We start from the raw sequence: 20,737 nt of genomic DNA, 5'->3' as shown, positions 1-20,737 counted from the left end.
AAATGATGGGGATCCCTGGAAGCTGTGTAACTTCCCGCCCCCCAGATAGGTTTCCATGAGGCAACACACTTGTTAGTTAGGTAAGTTTCGATGAATTAATTAATTAAWTAAATAATGAAAATGAAGGGATGAATCCCAAATAAGACACAATGAATATGTAGATTTTTTTRCCACTACAGTCAAGGATAACTTTTAAAAGATTATGAAGTGATTGTTGCAGTTCTATGTTTTTTGGGGCTCCAGAAAATGCATTGGGCAAGACCATAAACAGGTGTAGTGAGTTACAGGTGAACAGGAGTGTTGAGGGGTGGATTCTGTCGATTTGGTAATGTATAATTACCCTTTATCAAAATGCATTCTTCATTAGAAGCAGGACATTATCATTAAAGATAATACTAGACCTAGTTTTATAATGTGAGGTAAATGAGCCCTTACATTTAGATTGTACTTTTGGAGGCTATTTGGCAATCATAATTTAAAATATGTCAGCAATTAAACAATTAGATGGCATAAGTCCAAACTCATCACACACATCATACCTGAGATCATTTGCCGTTTATGGGAGATGTCTTCCAATGGCAGGCTGAACTCAATTCCTGACTCCTCCCTTCGACATAGAAGTTTCATCAGTTTCCCGGGCTGCATCCACAAACTGTCATAAACCCGTCCCGTCGCTACGAGGGGAAACACGCAAGAGAAAAGTCCTCGACAATGTCATTATTCAAAAGTCGAGGTGTATTTGCCAGTCTTTGTTTGTGGAGTATCTTGTTCTTGAGTGTCAGTGAGAAGACGCGGAAGAAAGACGAGACCCAGTCGATGAACGACATCTACCGAGGGAGATGTGCGTCTAGGTGCCTCAGCCTGCACAGCACTCGCATAGCGACGCTCTCCAAACAATCTCAGGTGGAGGTAAGGCCAAAACAAGCCCGCGAGCATGCTGCTGTCGTCATGGAATAAAGTCAGTTGGATCAAACGCAGGCAATCAGAAATGTTCTACTGCATTCTATAATATTCAAATGACTTTTTATGCGTAAATGTTTTAATAAACAAGAATGTGCTTGAAATAGACCATCCCATTAATTAATGAGAACGTTTTTATTTTTATTTGTTTATTTAGTTGATTATTAACTGATAACTGAAGTTTTGTTTTTGGCCTCATAACTGCTTTAGATTTGGTAAGTTTGCAAGGAAACTAGACACAATTATATAGAGTAAATTCAGTACCAATGTTCTGACAGGAAACTGACTATACACTGTACTCCTCATTAGAAAGTTCTCTTTACCATGTCCCATTTTTAAATCTGCATTGAGAAGTGGAGCAACCTACTGGCTGATGGAGAGAGATAGAGGCTTGTTATCCTAATTATGTCCATACCAAGCCCTTCACTACCCCTCCAGTCCCAAGCCTGCCACCCATGTCACATGATCAAGTTCATGTCCTCCTCCTCCTTGGATAACATACAGTACATGGGGATAACTTTAGCCTTAGCAGTGAACATGCCCAGTTACTCACTATTCAGCCTCAGGATTTGGAGGGATGGCCCCGTGAGAATACCCACTAGTYTACTCCCACATAGTAGGCCTATATAGTTTACTGAATGAATTGATCCATAGGGAATATGGAATGGGGAAGTAGTGAGACACATGGCTATTAGCTATGGTTTATTATCATAGGACTGGAACTGCACTGACATCACATCATTAGCCACGCTGTCAAGCACTCGTGACCTCTCTAAGGGTCAGGATATGACCTTTTAACCTGTTTAATCACTACTTCCCACGGATCATGTAGCAGGGTCAATGTTAGATTGCAAGGGCAGTCCATCTATTCCCTCTGTGATGGAATTCCTGTCATAGATCAAAGATCAAATCTACCCATTGTAGGAGTGGATAGGATACTATGTCATGTCAGCCTATAAAATGGCTAATTCTTTTTGCCAGACTTGGGTATAGCTACAGTACGCTTCAGCTATACGTTTTCATCAATTCGACACATTGTAATGGACAGATGAACGTGACTAAAATGAAGCATATTGTTTGAAAGGTCTCTGTTGGAAGCAGCCATGGAAATACATCTTGGTACAGATCGTTGAATCWATCGTAACTTTCCATATTGAAAAGTCCCTTTCTGAGATTTGATGGAGACTTTTTAACATGACATAATCTACACTGCGRGGTGACTTCAAATCATGTTAATGCCACCATCAATCAGGATTAGTAGTGCACTATATAAGGAATAGGGTGCCATTTGGGATGTAGCCTTACCCTTGATTTCCAGTCTCTCACATGTAATATTTCGGAAACAATTGTCTGACTTGTGAGACGAGTTCTGATTTGCGTCAGAGGTCTTATTGTGCTCCATTCATTGAGTCAAAGTGACATAACAAAATGCCCCTATCTGTCCTGACTTTCATGTCTCTTGGGCTGCCATAGTAGCCTTCATAACATGGGTATGATGAATTGAAGGAGTCCCCAATGGTACCCTATTTCCTTCATAGTGCACTAATTTTGACCAGAGCCCATTAGGCCCTGTTCAAAAATAGTGCACTATAATGGAAATATGGTGCCATTTGGGATGCAGGCATTCATTGACCTGATAATGATAGAGAAGTCAGATGACTATCTGTCTTTAGCCTTGCCTGCACTGGACACAGCAGCCTTTTTTGCCCACAACCACCCCTTCCAGACCCTTGTGCCTGCACTGGACAGATGAAGGCCAGGGTGCCTGTGACTGGCCTGCTCGGTCTCCTCAGACATTAGCTCACTTAAGGTCACTTTCACTTTACGTCACTTTCTTTGCCACTTCAAAAGCCATGTTGCCAACATGAATGGGTAAACCAATCGTGTTTGTACACTTTCGACTTTTGTTACATGGTAGTTATGACAGTAGTTAAGACTTAACTTTTACAGTACTGACTGTCCTCTGCTCTCTTCTCTCCCTAGTAATTACACTACTGACTGCCCTCTACACTCTTCTCTCCCTAGTAATTACACTACTGACTGTCCTCTACTCTCTTCTCTCCCTACAGAACAACGGATCCCTGGGCTGGTGTCAAAATCATAAACAGTGTGCCAAGGTAACGTACAGATGTTTACATGTGCACCATACCTAACATGACAGAAATCACACAAAACTGAATGATCTATTTTCAGAGAGGAAAAACTCTCAGGGAAAGTCAGCAGCTGACAAAATAGRATGATACATCATTGTCATAGTGGTTCTTACACAGTACTCTATTTACCATGCAATACCATGCATCACTGTGTCAGCCAATATACTGCAGCTAGCTATGTACTGTTCATCTGTAGGTCACAGAGCCTACATAATATATGATTGCAACGTATAGCGACAGGTGCTTTAGATGGATGCTTGGCTGTTAAGCTCTTAGTCTCTCCACTTTGTATTTTCATCAAATACATTTCTGCATATCCCTCTCTGGAAGTCATAATTGTCTTTGGGTAATGAGGTCCACTCATTTTTGGTGATGAGGACAGTAACCTTCTCTAACAGCCCTTCGGTATACTACCCCCACAGTTTACAGAAGAGAAGCTGACATGTTGCTTTTGTGCTTATTCCACAGGCTTCAGTATACTGTAGCATACGAAAATAGAATGGTTGCACAGTTGTCATATCTCATAATGAAAACAGCAGTCGAATACCATTATGAACAATATTATCTCATATGTTTTTGAAAAATTTTATGTTTTTTTCAATAACACGTTCACACGTAGCTATTTATTCTGAAGCCACATTCCTAATTAGTTTTGAATTGTCTTTGTGATTGTTTTGTTGCTTTGTTTACTACAGTATAATACTCTGGCTAGTTGTGTGTTTGTGTCACCATATGGGCGTAAAGCACAACAACACGCGTCTCTCTCTGGGACAAACAGACAGACACACCCCAGGGTTGGCTCGCAGCAGAAACATAGTCAGCCAGGCACCGACCTCTCTTGGTGGGTCCATGAAAACATTTGGCCAACTGCTCAGCAGATTTCTCCAGAASTCCAGAGAGAGTCTTCACTCAAACTTTAAACCAGGTCAATCCCTGTAGCGTGATCGCATCCTCCACACAAGGTCCGTGTAATATAGCCTGGAACCGAAACCGATATGCTCTGTTTTTAATGGTGAAACTGAGCATATCAGATTGGATACCAGGCTACAGATAATAAAATGTCAGCGCTCTCCTTGTTTTCCTGAAGAGTGACAATGCTATTTTATTCTCGTTAAGAAAGTAATAATGATATTCTATTCTCGTTAAGAAAGAACACAGCCAATTAGAATRCTCTTCCTCGTAGAATGTTCATTACACGGCAGCTAATTGCCAAATTAGAGGCTCTGAAGTAGAGATGAAGAATCAATTTATTTTCACTAAGGAGATCTTAATGTCTCRGCGGTCTCACTTTAAAAGTAAACTTGCTTTGCTTTCAGTTCYGTTACGTGTCACCAATGGCTCTGTATATCACTAGAACTCAACATTAGATTTGATAGGCTGCCCAAGGATTCCAGTCTGATTTAAGGTGTTCCTGAAATGCCACTGCCTACTATGTAATCTGTAGTTCCAGCTCAACCACAAAATTGGAAGTCAGACCCTCATGTTTTGCAGTATTTGATTACAGATGARTTGTTTCGCTGCATAAGCCATCGGATGTCTGCATTTGGTTATTGCTTGCAGCCGTGCTTACGGCTACACTGAAAGTCCACCCACAACTTATCGGAGACAACAACAGTGCTGCCATTTTTGTTTTTTAAATCCCTCAATGATTGCATCCAGTAGAGCTATGGTAATGTTTGGTCACAATAGTCCGATCATCCTGTACTTTGCCCATGCACACTCAGCATCACGTTGTKTCKATGGACCTCCCTGGTAACGARGAGTGACTGTTAATCCGCCTGTCACTATCTCGTCGAGGCAGGCAGTCAATTAAGGCTACTATAGATGATTACCATAGTCTTGACACAATAGAGTCCGGTCACATCTTCATTTAAAGGCTTAGCAGGGGATGACYGGATCGCTTCAGTGCCTCATTTAGGAGAGCCGTGGACGGTCATAATTGCCATGCCATTACACCGGGCTGCCTGTCAGCCTCTCAGCTCTGCAGATATGAATGCTTAGTTGAAGTCATTATTTTTTTTTATCCCCTCACGACAAGCCACGGCTCCTTCAGATTGGCGTTTAGGCAGCACTTGGGAGTCATTAGTGTACTAACTAACACTTACTGGTCTAGCAGTTGGGATGATGTTGGCCCTAAGGACTAAAAATAAGGCTGAAATGGCACCCTATTCCATATAGAGTGCACTACTTTTGAATGCACACCACATGAATGTATCTTCCACCACAGACATGACCATGTGAAATAATGAGCAGTGTTAGTACTACAGAGAGGTGGCACGGGCTTGTCCTCTTGAGAAAGACTCTGGAACCCCCTCAAAGCCTGTTCAATTTGTAGAAACAGGAAGGGGGAGACAAATGCAAGGTCTCTTTCCTCCGGGGAGGGTGTCATCTGGGCACTGTATCAAGCACTGTTGTGTGCTACAGTACAGCCAGGGCGCATCCCAAATGGCACCCTTTTCCCTATTTAGTGTATTTATTTTGACCAGGGCCCATATGGCGCTGGTCAAAGGGAGTGCACTATTTAGAGAACAGGGTACCATTTGAGAAGCAGGCTCAGTCWCCCCCAACCCAACAGAACAGCAGCGTTATGCACGGTCAGCAGAGAAGTCACTGAGGCCATTATTTACCGTCGTTCACAAAGGAAACGGTTCACTCTTGTCCTACTACATCCTGAAATGGCCATGTGCACTCTGCTGGTGCTTTTCCTGTTTTCRCTGGTTCCTTTGTAAAAACAMAGCAGGTTTTCCTGTGTTCAAAATTAAGAGTAAGCATTATTGACTTTCAAATGTCTTATCAAATTTATGCCATCAAGGGGTAACACTCCTTTGTCTTTTYCCATCAGTGGAAGAGAGTCCTTAGAATGTCTAGGAATTTACAGAACACCTATCAGAGTCCTAGAACTCTGCTTTATTTGCGGTCGGTCTCTACTGGAAAGTAATGCTTGGTTTGAGTTTGAAATGGGGAGGAAAACGGAGCGCAGCCGAGGCACAATAAGAACGAGGAGACGAGAGTCTGAGCGTCAGTTGAGATTAGAGGAAGAACCTCCCGTTGGAGAAGGGAGATAAGAGATGACAGGACAGGGACACTCATAGTACAGCATGGCACTAGGCGATGGCAGGGAGCCGAGGATCTAGACACAATGGGAGAGCTTTAGACATGCATTACATTGTAGTATGGAGGGACTGTAGGGGAGAGAAAGCAAGGACAGGGCACTACAGGAGAGTAGAGGGGTAAGAGAGAGCTAGCTGAATGTATGAGCAATGTATGAGCATGTGTTACTGAATGGGAAAGGGTACAGCGTCAGGCTTTAGCAGTTTCAGGATGTTCCTTCCATACAAGTAGCAGTGGAGCCTGGGGCGAGCTCGGCAGGGTCTCCGCATTTCCCCCTCCATAAAGTGGGCACCTCAGCTGCATTTAAACGTGTGCCTCCTTCCTTCACATTATTCAGAGTTTCCGACAACTACCAACACTTTCCACCCCTCACACACTTACTCACACACACACACACACACACACACACACACACACACACACACACTTGCTCATGTTTTCACAGCAACTGAAGATAAATGTGTTTCCCACTCTCATTCCGACCAAAACGTTGCCCCAGGATAACTCCAATCTTCACGCCTTGAAAACTTTCAACAACGCATTACATGGCTGAGGTTTTCTCTAGAAGGTTGTAGGAGTGTATTGGACATGCTGTTATACTTGTATCAAGTAAGTAAGTAAAAAATAATAACCATAAGCATATCGAYCAAAAGTGTTGGTCCCATGTTTCATGAGCTGAAATTAAAGATCCCAGAGATTACCAAGACAATCCATCCACCCGACGTGGCATATCAATAAGCTGATTAAACAGCATGATAATTACAAAAGTACACCTTGTGCTGGGGACAATAAAAGGCCACTCTAAAATGTGCAGCTTTGTCACACAACACAATGCCASAGATGTCTCAAGTTGAGGGAGTGTGCAATTGGCATGCTGACTGCAGGAATGTCCACCAGAGCTGTTGCCAGAATCGAATGTTCATTTCTCTACCATAAGCCGCCTCCAACGTCTTTCTAGAGAATTTGGCAGTATGTCCAACCGGCRTCACAACCGCAGACCACTTGTAACAACGCCAGCCCAGAACCTCCACATCCGGCTTCTTCACCTGCGGGATCGTCTGAGACCAGCCCCCCGGACAGCTGATGAAACTAAGGAGTAATTCTGTCTGTGATYAAGCCTTTTTTTGTGGGGAAAAACTCATTCTGATTGGCTAGGCCTGGCTCCCAAGTTGGTGGGCCTATGCCCTGCRAGGCCCACACATGGCTGTGCTCCTGCCCAGTCATGTGAAGTCTATAGATTAGGGCCTAATTTATTTAATTAAATTGACTAATTGCCTTATAAACTGTAACTCAGTAAAATAATWGAAATTGTTGCATTTATATTTTGGTTCAGCATAGTTACACCTAGATGAAGAGTGACATCACATATCAAATGGATATTGTTACTGTAATATGGTAACTTTCAAATTACCCCTAGATGCAACATTCCCAACTGCCTTTCCTCCATAGCTACCAACCACTGTGTTTCATTGCAGCATGAAATTGGAAATGTSAATATTCCCCTGGGCAGTCTAGCCTGAGTTACTCATGCAGGAAGAGTGTCTCTCAGGGGACAAGGACATCAGTACAGATCTACAAGCCGCTACAGGAAGCACATAGTTAACAAACACACTGTGGAAGAGTGGTGTTCTTTGATTTTCAAACATCCTATTTATTTCCCTTATAATGATGTTCCCCAAATTAAATGTAGGTCCAGCGACCGGCTGTCAAGTTCTTTTAGCTGTTCTCCCCTCAAGAGAGTCAGGAACACCYACAAGGCCACAGATGTCAGATACATACAAAGATTCATCCCAATAATCCTCAAACTGCTAATGTTTGTGGCAACTGTGGTGACACCTTTTTACTGTAATAAGCTGCTTCAGAAATCCCCTGTGGTGGCATGGAAGGTGTAACAAGCCCTTACCTCCATCTCTGTTTCTCTCACCTTCAAAGTGCCTGGAACCCTGCAAGGCCTCCTGGGACCTGAAGAGCCAGTGCCGGGAGCTTTGTGAGGTATGATGACTTTTGACAGCCTCCCATTTCGTTAAGTTAGGGGGGAGGAACGCGCTGAGGAGAGGCTTCATGTTGAGAGGCTAAATTAGTAGAGTTCAGTTCAGATTCTCCTCCATAGGAATTTTTTCGGCAAARGTAATCAGACACAGACATCTTTTACCTCCGTGCTTCCTCAATTTCCTTACTCAGTCAAAAGTAATCAGACACTGATCTTTTTCCTACAGTTTTTCCTACAGTTTTTTGGTCATGTTATTTTAGTAGTAAAGCATCTGTGCTTTCTAACACTCTTCTCGCTCTCTCAATCCTCCACCCCAGCGCTCATTTCCCAAGAAGCACTGGGAGTGTGTGACGAGTTGTGAGTTCCTGCGCTCGGTGGTGGCAGTGAAGCAGGGTGACTGCCCTGCCCCTGAAAAGGCCAGCGGATTCGCTGCGGCGTGCGTGGAGGGATGCGAGGAGGACAGAGAGTGCTCTGCCCAGAAGAAGTGCTGTTCCAACGGCTGTGGGCACACCTGCCAACCTCCCAAGAACCTTTACAAAGGTACAGCAACCTCCAGTACACACAGTAGGAACTACAGTATGTACATTTTTTGTTGGTTGGTTACAACCAATATATTATCTGCAACCAATTTGTGGGCCAATTCAAAGATGAGATTAAAATTCACTGATGTCATGTAAGGTTCGAATCTATGTGAAAAATCTGTCGATGTGCCCTTGAGCAAGGCACTTAACCYTAATTGCTCTGGATAAGAACGTCTGCTAAATGACTKAAATRGAATGATCACATGTGACGTTGAAATGACCCACCTCACCCTTCCAGGAGCCCCTCTGAAGCCCAGAAAGGAGCTGAGTTTTGAGGAGCTGAGGTCTGGTCAAATGGAGGTGAGCTGGTCCACCCGATTCAACGTGTCGGCCGAGCCGGTCATCTACGTGCTCCAGAGGAGGTGGAACTACGGGATCCAACCCAGTGAGGACGCTGCTACACAATGGGAGGTGGTAGCTCAGGTTAGTCAGCCTTTTTGGGGATGCTTACTTATTGATACTGTATTTAGTTGATTATAAAGGGACAAATGAAAGTAATCTACTTAGAATTCAAAGTGTGGCAATGTATTGATTGTTCATGAAGTTAAACAACGCTCTGTCTCTGTTTTACGCTTTCTCTCTCTCACGCTCTTTTGCTCTCTCTCTCTAGACCACGGAGGTGAAAGCGCGGCTGGCTGATATCCGGGCAGGCCGGTGGTACCAGTTCAGAGTGGCAGCAGTAAACGTCCACGGGACCAGAGGGTTCACTACTCCCAGTCGCCACATCCACACCAAGAAAGGTCAGGCAGAGTGTGTCTGTGTGTGTGTGTCTGCTTGCGTGTGTATGTGAGGCTGGCTTAATCACKCTGGGGTGATATTGCACTGACTGTGATGAAGATGAATACAGACTAATTACATTGGCTTTTGGCCATTTCTGAAGTYCTGTATTGTGCTTTAGCCCCGTAGAGCTGTAATACCTTCCAGTCAATATATGAATATCTTTAATAGACAGTTACCAAAGCTTAATGTCATTAACCTTTTTACTTCAGTGGGCTAAATCAGGGTCACACAGATTCTTAGTAGTCTTAAACAAACCTACTTTGAAACAAAAGTATACACCTCACACACATGGTTATGGGCTTAAAAAAATTATCAACTGTACCATGTCAGATATAGAGTTGAACTGAGTTTGCATCCCAATATTACACCTTAAATACATTACAGAAGACTGAAATATAACAAAACGCTTTGACATAGAAACACCGGAAACACTACTGATGTCTACTTCAGACCAATGGCACCTGATTGATTTAACYATGTCTTCCCCAGACCCCTCCAGCCCCCCTGCTCCATCTGAGCTGAGGATGTCCAACATGACCTTTGGCCCCGGCGGCAGGGCGGTGTCGGTCCGGCTGCGCTGGTCCATCCCCTCAGACCTGGATGTCCCTGTACACCACTACAAGGTGTCCTGGAGCTGGGCCACAGGCAGCACTGGGGCCATTGCACCACCTAAGACCAAGAGGAGGAAGATGGTCAATGGGGTAAGTCATAGAGTAAGTCCCCTACCCTGACATTATTGGCCCATGTGGTAGGTCAGTCATACCAATAGAAATGGAARGACGTGCTTTGGCGGGTCTAGTCAGTCTATTTCTATGGTCATAGCCTCTACGCTCCTAGAAAAAAAGGTGCTATCTAGAAACTAAAAGGGTTCTTCTGCTGTCCCCATAGGATAACCCTTTGAAGGACCCTTTTTGGTTCCAGGCAGAACCCTTTCCACAGCGGGTTCTACCTGGAACCAAAAAGGGTTCTCCTATGGGGATAGCCGTAGAACCCTTTTGGAACACTTTTTCTACCCTGACATTTAGGCACTCATTAACATGGGACATTCCCTGGGACAATGTACAGTGGAAGCCTGTTCTTGCTTTCCTCAAGCCACAACAAATGTAATGGAAGGATAAACAATGGCAGTGTGTGTGTGGCTTTGATGCCATAAACTCCATCAGATGGTGCTTAGTGCTTACACACCAAACCAAGCAATTGTATAGTTGTCGCCTCTGGCAAATGAATTGCAAATCGATGCTYTTAAATAGCCAAAATCTGCGTTAGCTCATGTCTGTTTTAGAAAATGGACATATCCGACAAGTTATGCAGTGGTTATTGGACTTACTTTGTACCTTTGTTGTGTGGATGCAGAGGACACAGAATGGTCTTCCTGACCCCATAACCCCTCTGTCCTGTGTGTGTATCCAGGGGCAGAGCTATGTGGAGCTGGAGAGTCTGCGAGCTAACAGGAGTTACAGTGTGGAGCTACAGGCTGTGTCCTATTGGGGACAGACCCCACTGAAAAGTCCCAAAGCCACCCTGCACTTCAACACACGACACAGTACGTCAACAACAGTCGATGCTTATCAGCTCCCAAATTCTGGGAACATTCTCAAAGTTCCCAGGTTTTTACATAAATCTCAGTTGGAGGATTTACAGAATTTATCAACTCTATTAAATATTTACCCYGTATATTGAGGTTGGAAGCGTGATACACTACATTACCAAAAGTCTACTTGTCGAACATCTTATTCCAAAGTTGCTAGGGTTGTTACGGTGACCGTATTACCGCGACACCGCCGGTCACGAGTCATGACGGCAGTCAAATTCTACAAGACCGTTTATCATGGTAATTAGGCTTCTCCAAGCTCTGATGCTGCTGATGGTCATTAATAGCCTACCAAACTTGCTAACTGCCTGCTACTCAGCATCAATGCAATTGAAATCGAAAATCTAATSAAACACTTCATGAGAGCCAATGAGCTTATATTGCGCAACATTACAATAGGCTATGCAATTGCGCGAGAAAACAGTGCTGGCCTCTACTAAAAAGAGGTGGATCCCATCAGCTTTTTATAGGTTAGGCCTACTATATTTATTTATCAACTTTCCTAATATTAAGCACATTGCTTCTCTTTACAACAGGAGTATAGCCTACCTGGCTGGSATGAAAATGAACCACGGGAAAAGCTTGACATTGATGACATGTATTTTTTCCACTGCCCCTGTTTTCGAGACAGGTGCATGATAACGGTCCATTTTAAATCAAAACAAATTTAACACATATTATTTAGTATATGTAAATACAATCATTAAATCAAGAATAGTCTGATGGGTGACAATATTAGCCTATCACTTGTGAATTATACAATGATGCCCAGCACAAGAAACAATGCCTTTTTTTGCGACTTTTCCTAATCATAGTCGCACACCTCATGTAGCCTAGCCCAAAGGCCTGTTTTGATAAGGTTTGTATCACAACTAAAGTGGTCAAATAACTTCTTAAAATTAAGCATATTCATCTACTTTACAAGGGGTGTAGAGCCTGACTGGCATACTGTACATAAGCAGCGTGTGACTTTCAAGTTTGGGGAAGCTCATTTTCACCATTAAAAAGTCACCTTTATAGTAAAAGCATTACATGCATAATCACATTTGCGGTCATCGCCGCAAAAGGCATGGATTTATTTAGGGGGCATTACYGCCACACGAAYGGGATGTCGCCGGGAAATTTGAGGCATTATCAAGTGCTCGTCAAATTCTGAATCACTGTACAGCCTGCGCAAAAAAAACAAAGCAGAGCTRAAGCCTTTCATGCAACTTAAAAAAAAATAATCATTAGTCATGCAGCCTTAGAATGTATTAAAAATCAAAACTTATAGTCCAACGTTTGTATCACAACTAAAGTAACTCTAAATGAAGCATAGGAGGGCCTGTTTCGTTGTTAACCGCTCAGCACAGAATAGCCGCATGTGCGCACACCCTCAAATCGTTTGGAGAAAATATGCTTTCTATTTTATTCAGCTATGTTCAATTGTATTCTTCATACTATTAAATAATATAAAATAATGCCACGGAATTCTAAGCAAATCTTGTCTGCTAAATGAGCTAGTGTACTGTAGCCCACAGACGCACACACGCACTATACATACACATGGATTTAGTACTGTAGATATGTGGTAGGGGCCTGGGGGAACACAGTGCGTTGTGAAATCTGTGAATGTTTTAAAATTGTATAAACTGCCTTAATTTTGCAGGACCCCAGGAAGACCCCAGCAAATGGGGATCCATAATAAATACAAATATGGCATAGCCAGATCAGGGCCTAACATAAGGACAACTCAGAGTATGCTATGCTGTTCTTCTGAAATAGACTACAGTTTCTTTAGACCTGTATAAAATAATGGCTTTATTGTGATGGTGTAGACTATATTACATGGATTTAGCGGACTTTTTAAAATGTAGATGTTCCAAAGGTCTGAATCAATGGCTTGTAGGCTGCGTGAAAGCCAGAAGATGCTAAATGTGTTTTTGTTAATTATCGGTCAATTACTGTGAGACCAGCAGTTATTTGCTTGACAATCACCGGCTGACAAAATGTCATGATTGCCACAGTTGATAAATAAGTAGTTGGTCCCCCCTTTGCTGCTATAACAGCTTCCCCTCTTCTGGGAAGGCTTTCCACTAAATGTTTGAATATTGCTGCGGGGACTTGCTTCCATTCAGCCGCAAGAGCATTAGTGAGGCCAGACACTGATGTTGGGCGATCAGGCCTGGTTCACAGTCGGGGTTCCAATTCATCCCAAAGGTGTTCGATGGAGTTGAGGTCAGGGCTCTGTGCAGGCCAGTCAAGTTCTTCCACACCAATCTTGACAAATCATTTATTTTTTCCCTTTTTTTTGGTAGTTGGTAGTCACAGTCTTGTCTCATCACTGCAACTCCCGTACAGACTCGGGAGAGGTGAAGTTCGAGAGCCGTGTGTGAAACACAACCCAACCAAGCTCCRCTGCTTCTTGACACAATGCCCACTTAACCCGTAAGCCAGCCGCACCAAAGTGTCTGAGGAAACACCGTACACCTTGCGACCGTGTCAGCGTGCACTGCCGGCCAAACCCTTCACTAACCCGGACAACGCTGGGCCAAATGTGTGCCACCCCATGGGTCTCCCGGTCGCGGCCGGCTGCGGCAGAGCCTGTACTCAAATCCAGAATCTCTAGTGGCACAGNATATTACATGGATTTAGCGGACTTTTTAAAATGTAGATGTTCCAAAGGTCTGAATCAATGGCTTGTAGGCTGCGTGAAAGCCAGAAGATGCTAAATGTGTTTTTGTTAATTATCGGTCAATTACTGTGAGACCAGCAGTTATTTGCTTGACAATCACCGGCTGACAAAATGTCATGATTGCCACAGTTGATAAATAAGTAGTTGGTCCCCCCTTTGCTGCTATAACAGCTTCCCCTCTTCTGGGAAGGCTTTCCACTAAATGTTTGAATATTGCTGCGGGGACTTGCTTCCATTCAGCCGCAAGAGCATTAGTGAGGCCAGACACTGATGTTGGGCGATCAGGCCTGGTTCACAGTCGGGGTTCCAATTCATCCCAAAGGTGTTCGATGGAGTTGAGGTCAGGGCTCTGTGCAGGCCAGTCAAGTTCTTCCACACCAATCTTGACAAATCATTTATTTTTTCCCTTTTTTTTGGTAGTTGGTAGTCACAGTCTTGTCTCATCACTGCAACTCCCGTACAGACTCGGGAGAGGTGAAGTTCGAGAGCCGTGTGTGAAACACAACCCAACCAAGCTCCRCTGCTTCTTGACACAATGCCCACTTAACCCGTAAGCCAGCCGCACCAAAGTGTCTGAGGAAACACCGTACACCTTGCGACCGTGTCAGCGTGCACTGCCGGCCAAACCCTTCACTAACCCGGACAACGCTGGGCCAAATGTGTGCCACCCCATGGGTCTCCCGGTCGCGGCCGGCTGCGGCAGAGCCTGTACTCAAATCCAGAATCTCTAGTGGCACAGCTAGCACTGCAATGCAGTGCCTTAGACCACTGCGCCACTCGGGAGGCCAACAAACCATTTCTGTATGGACCTCGCTTTGTGCACTGTCATGCTGAAACAGGAAAAGGTCTTCCCCAAACTGTTGCCACAAAGTTGGACGCACATAATCGTCTAGATTGTCATTGTATGCTGTAGCGTTAAGATTTCCCTTCACTGGAACTAAGGGGCCTAGCCTGAACCATGAAAAACAGCCACAGACCATTATTCCTCGTCCACCAAACTTTACAGTTGGCACTATGCATTGGGGCAGGTTGCATTTTCCCGGCGTCCGCCAATCCCGGATTCGTCAGTCGGACTGCCAGATGGTGATTCATCACTCCATATGTATTTCCACTGCTCCAGAGTCCAATGGTGGTGAGCTTTGCACCACTCCAGCTTGGCATTGTGCATGGTGATCTTAGGCTTGTGTGCGGCTGCTCGGCCATGGAAACCCATTTCATGAACCTCCCGACTAATAGTTATTGTGCTGACGTTGCTTCCAGAAGCAGTTTGGAACTCGGTAGTCAGTGTTGCAACCGAGGACAGGCMATTTTTACGCGCTTCAACACTCTGCGGTTCCGTTCTGTGAGCTTGTATGGCCTACCACTTCGCGGCTGAGCCGTTGTTGCTCATAGATATTTCCACTTCACAATAACAGCACTTACAGTTGACCGGGGCAGCTCTAGCAGGGCAAAAATTTTACGAACTGACTTGTTGGAAAGGTGGCATCTTATGATGGTGCCACGTTGAAAGTCACTGACCTCTTCAGTAAGGCCATTCTACTGCCAATGTTTGTCTATGGAGATTGCATGGCTGTGGGCTCAATTTTAGAGATCTGTCAGCAACYGGTGTGGCTGAAATAGTCAAAACCACTAATTTGAAGGGGTGTCCACATACTTTTGTATATACAGTGTATGTACATTGCGCTCATTGATCATGTCCCTGCTTATAATTATCTGGATTGACAGAAAAAGCTGATTGAGGATCTTTTTACTGAAGAATGTGTTTGTTTCCTGTAATTGTGTTTTGCTTTTCGTATATTGGTGTGTATAGTGTATACAGGGCTGATCTGTGTAAGGGTAAAAAAAGGAAAGATATAGTATTTTGGCCATGTAGTGTATGTTTGCATCTGATCTAACATCGCTTTGTTCCCATTTTCATTGTTCCACAATCAGGGCAGGAGCAGACGTCTGGCTCCCGCCCGGTCCCCATCCCCGAGGGCCTTATCCCTGATGTGTTGGATGTGGGCACCCCTTTCTACCAGGACGGCCAGCTGCAGGTCCGGGTCTACTGGCAGAGGAGCACAGGTATGCAGGGGGAAACCCAGACACAGCCACACACGCATGAATGAACGTACACATAGGCACACACACATACGCAAGCATGCTTGCATGCATGCACACACACACAAAGGCACGCATGTGTGCATGCACACATGCACACACACACAGTCACACGCATCCACACACACACACACATTTGATTTGGCCTTCGACAAGAACAGCAGTGTTGCTGAGGAAATAATCCTCTAACCACCACCTCCCTATCGTTATGTAAACAGAGAGATTATCGTAAATGTACAGGCTGCTTGTGGGTAATTAAACAAACAAAAGGATGAAACAAAAGGCTGCTTTCTTACAAGCTGATAAGATGCACAGAAGTACATCCTGAATCCTGTTCATGCAGGAACATGAGCACAGTAAGCTAGCATCGCATGTGCCCTGGCTACCCGCGGCACACACACTGGGCTACCCGCGGCACACACACTGGGCTACCCGCGGCATACACTGGGCTACCCAAAGAGCCAACTGAGGAACGGCTTCTCTTACATTTTGTGTCAAATAATCTGTTCTGTCTGAACAAGTTGAGCTTTATAGAAGTGAACTATTGATTCTTATTTTGAAAGGCCAATGTGTGCTTTGTCTCCAATGTTATGCGACAAATCGGCAGTTGATTGATTGATGAATGATTATTGATTYATACTACTTTCCATCTCTCAGATCCCACTGTAGTTCGGTATCGTGTCCAGTGGGTACCAGAGTACTGTGGACACAACCAGACCAAAGGAGTGGACAAGATCATCACACGGGTAACCAGTTTCATTCAGCCATACAACCGATTTTATGGTGTATCTTCAATTAAGACAAAGGGTATCTATCTCTATTGGAGTTAAAGTATAGGCTGCTCATCATATCTGTGTCCGCTGTCTTTAACCTCTTATAGGAGGGCTTTGCCAGCCTCCACGGCCTGCTCTTCTCCTGTAAGTACAGAGTGAKCCTCCAGCCACTGGGTACTAAGGGACGTGCCCATGCAGAAACCACCTTCTTCTTCACCCCCTCCTGTGCCACCATCAGGGCCAAGAGCCCCAAACACATAGCCTGTCCCGGCCAGGAAGGTGAGACACCACTGACCACCCAAATACGACTTTAGTCACTTTGTCATTGACCTAGTGACCCTTCAATTCACACTCTCTATGTTTGAGATCAACTACATTGAAGTCGGACTGTGCAGAATCACTGATCTACATATCACCTTGCATCTTAAATAACTAGTCAGTATGTGATCAAGATTTGCAATTCTGCACGTTGCTTTGCTCAAACTGATCCCCTCACACACTCTGTATGTTTGTCCCATAGGAGCTCCTCCTCCCAAGGTGCTGTCCAAGGCAGAGAACCTGACCGCCTCCTTCATGGCCCACAAGGGTAACGTCACAGCTGTGTTTACATGGGAGGTGTCTACGCCACTCCCACCCCAACAGCTCCACGGGTTCCAGGTCACATGGGCGGAAGTGACCTCAGCCAGTCGCCATAACAACCTTCCCAACAGCCTAATCTCACAGTCCCAGATACTACCACCAGTAAGTCCATCAGTATAAACCCAAATAGTGCTGTCCCACTGGGCACAGATGTAAATTCAGCCTCTTTGCCACGTTGGTTCAACATAATTTCATTGAAATGACGTGGAAACAACGTCGATTCAACCAGTGTCTCCCCAGTGGGGTGCCACCATAACTGGAAACCCATATCAACTCAATGAATTAGCCCACCTTTATGCAACAAATCTGACCATTTGTCTCAGTAAATCAAAATCCCTGCAATAACCAACAAATGTCAAAGTAATCCATCTTCATTTTCACAAATTCCTTTGATTTGTTGCGGTTTAAATATGTAGCGTCACGGCAAAGGGTGGATGTGTAGTAGAGTAAGGTGACCAAAACATCCATATAGGAAAAAGCCAACCAGCTCCCCCTTTTCACAGTTAATGAGTCCCTGTATTGCTGTCTTCCCTCTTCTCTCAGGAGCGTAATATCCTGGTAGTGTCAGGTCTGCAGCTAGCCACCCTCTACAGGTTGGAGATCCAGCTGATTGGAGCAGGAGGAGAGGGTCCTGCCACCACCAAGACTTTTTGCACTCCCACCACCTCACCAGTCCAGCAGCACAGTAAGATCATTGATTGGATTATCTTGCTCTTTTCCAGATGTTAAAAGAGAAATACAATGAGAATACGCACATGCATAACCACTGATAACTGATGTTCTCTTAAATATGGCCAGTTTGATAGGTGATAGAAAATGTAATGTAATGTAAAAAATTTAATAAAGTGGTGATTTTGCAGTCTGACRATGGTTTCAAAGGGAGAGCATATTACTGGAAACTTTAAGTCTACAATTAAACTATCATAATTTTTGTAACTTTCAAGGAGTGTATGGAATTTTACAAGATGACATCTAYTTGCCATCTAGTTGCCTTTTTGGGTGCTGCCGACTATCACAGGTGTCTGTGATTTATCTCTGGCCCTCTGTGTGGCCTCATGTAAAATATATAACAAAGACAAAGCTATAAAACATTATTCTAAATATAAACCAACTTAGTAAATGTATGTGTTTAATATGAGGATTTCAGCATGAAATATACTTTATATTTTTTACACACTTATTTATTTGACTATATCAATATGTTTTTGTTGTAAATGTTTTGGGTACAAACTGGTTGTAGTTGTGAAAAAGTCAATAGTTGGAAGAGTTGCAGAGTTAATTGAAAATAATGCCGTTGTTGATTAGATGCTTTTTTTCATTAATGATGCTATTTTCTCTTGAACCATGTGGTCTATCCACTAGAAACTCATGGACAATWTGGACACAGATAAAATAAATGTATASTTTATATATGAATAAAAATGTTTTTGTTATTCAAGCATAAATCACCAAAGTTGCCATAGATTACCTGTTAATTACCATTATTACTGAAGAATCTGGTAACTTTCGTAAATTACCGGTAGCTTTGCAACTCTGACCGTATCGTTGACTTGTTTGGCCTATCTCAGGACCTAGACTCAGGAACCATCACCAGCACCAGCCCAACATAGAGAGGCACTGACCAGACTGCACAGAACTAACCTCRSAGACTCAGGACACTGGAGAACAGCCACCAACAGAAGAGAGAAGTGTTCTCTTTCAGACACTACTCAGTCATGCCTCTACTGTTGTATGTACACTCTACAAATCAAAGAAATTGCTAACAAGTAGCCCACRGATAAACCGTTCACCCAACACTTCAATGAGGAAATGCTTCTGAATTTTGCATGTGGATATGAGTCGTTATACAGTAGATTAAGATTCCTTAGACCTTGGCTTTGCATGTAAAATCCTAATGTTTCTGGCATGAAATGATTTGTATTACAACCTCCTTGTCTCCGACAAATAGACAATGATTTGTCACTGTTAATTAATACACTTTTAAAATATAAAAGTGATGTTATTTTACGTTTTAATAGGCTGAAGATGTAATTTTGTGCCCCAACTCATGTACTGTAAATGGTGTACATACAGTTTGTCTATAATTTATTTATGTCTACAGTGGTTTATTTGTATGTATTACTGTACACAGTTGTCTTTGTTACTTTTGACTATGTTCTTTCCAGTTCACCCTTTTGTAAACTGACATACCCTGTATAGAGATGTATAAGTAAATTCCATGTCAAAAAGTGTCGTGTCTGTGCATATTTTATACTGTATGGTTCAAAAGTCCATAGTTATACACCAGAGAAAATGAACAACCATTGTGTTTCTATTGACATGGTAGCTTGTTTGGTGTGCAAACAAAAGGTTAGCTAGTGAAACACAGGTCTCCTGGGGACGTGTGGAAATACAAACACACACACCACCCGGCAACGCAGTCTGTCAGCGTTCTATACCCATGGTGCATGGCGTCACACTTATTCCCATTCTACCCAACCAACTGGGTCTCTGTGTTTCTGCCTGTCTGAATACAGAATGTGTGCACATGCGTCTGAATATGACTCTGCTATGGTATCTATCTCTCTTATTTATATATATTTTACATCTTTAGTGTCCTTTTAACTTTTTATTTTTAGCCTATGAGGGAGTTGTTGGTTCAAGCGTTGAAGCAATCCTAACTGCTCTATATGTTAATGCTGATTTAATTTGATATCTATGATTTTAATTRTATCTTTAATTTGCWATCATCCACAGTTTTTATGCGAGTTAAAGTCATGACAGCTGTGATGGAAACAGGKATTTTCTGTAAAATTGTATAAATGCCAACAGATAATTTATTRGTTCGACATGGTGGAATCTTTTTGTTTCGGTCAAATGTATTATACGACAAATGGTGGTGGAAATGCCTTTAAGACGCAATTATTGATATAATAGCCATCATATGGAAGTAAACTTGTGGTCCTGCCACTACAATTRGGGAAACCTGGCYGTTTAAATTAGGCTTAAGATGAAATAAATAATGATGAACTTCACAGGGTGGTGAAAAGCTTGATGCTCCTTTCCAATAAATGTCAAGGGTCTTATTCTGATGACATGAGGAACGACGCTTGACAACCGTTTTGACAAATAAAAACATTGCCGCTCTTCTCCATAATCTCTTCATGTAGACTAGCCTACCTGCAGCGCCTACCCGCACTGTATCTGCGAGGTGTTGGCTACATCGCACGTGCTAAAACCAGAGTAGGCACATTTGCTATTTAACAATGTCAGTGACAAAACTATCCATAGAGTTGAAATGCGATGGAAACGCATTGAACACTAGATTTATATTCGGTACATGAAAACTTCAGCTAAAAAGTACATTTTGTGTGCACTATGTCATCACGCACTTTAAAAAAAAAAA

At 43.4% G+C, this 20,737-nt stretch overlaps 1 protein-coding gene across 1 annotated transcript; it reads left to right on the top strand.

Annotated features, from left to right (window-relative positions):
- The first annotated feature begins 630 nt into the window (after nt 1–630).
- Nucleotides 631–19,881, top strand: LOC111953928 (anosmin-1). Its single transcript, XM_023973414.2, has 14 exons — nt 631–909; nt 3,030–3,077; nt 8,157–8,216; nt 8,532–8,754; nt 9,034–9,218; nt 9,406–9,535; nt 10,065–10,276; nt 10,986–11,118; nt 15,773–15,904; nt 16,598–16,686; nt 16,821–16,992; nt 17,234–17,454; nt 17,896–18,037; nt 18,921–19,881. Exons 1-14 carry the CDS (start codon nt 712–714, stop codon nt 18,971–18,973), a joined length of 1,998 nt encoding a protein of 665 aa, XP_023829182.1. The 5' UTR covers nt 631–711; the 3' UTR covers nt 18,974–19,881.
- Nucleotides 19,882–20,737: the final 856 nt, after the last annotated feature.

Source organism: Salvelinus sp. IW2-2015, linkage group LG27 (genome assembly GCF_002910315.2).
Source record: "Salvelinus sp. IW2-2015 linkage group LG27, ASM291031v2, whole genome shotgun sequence".
In the NCBI taxonomy this organism is placed as follows: Eukaryota; Metazoa; Chordata; class Actinopteri; order Salmoniformes; family Salmonidae; genus Salvelinus; species Salvelinus sp. IW2-2015.
Note: the sequence above shows the minus strand (reverse complement) of the source record. Positions and strands in the feature narration are given on the sequence as shown.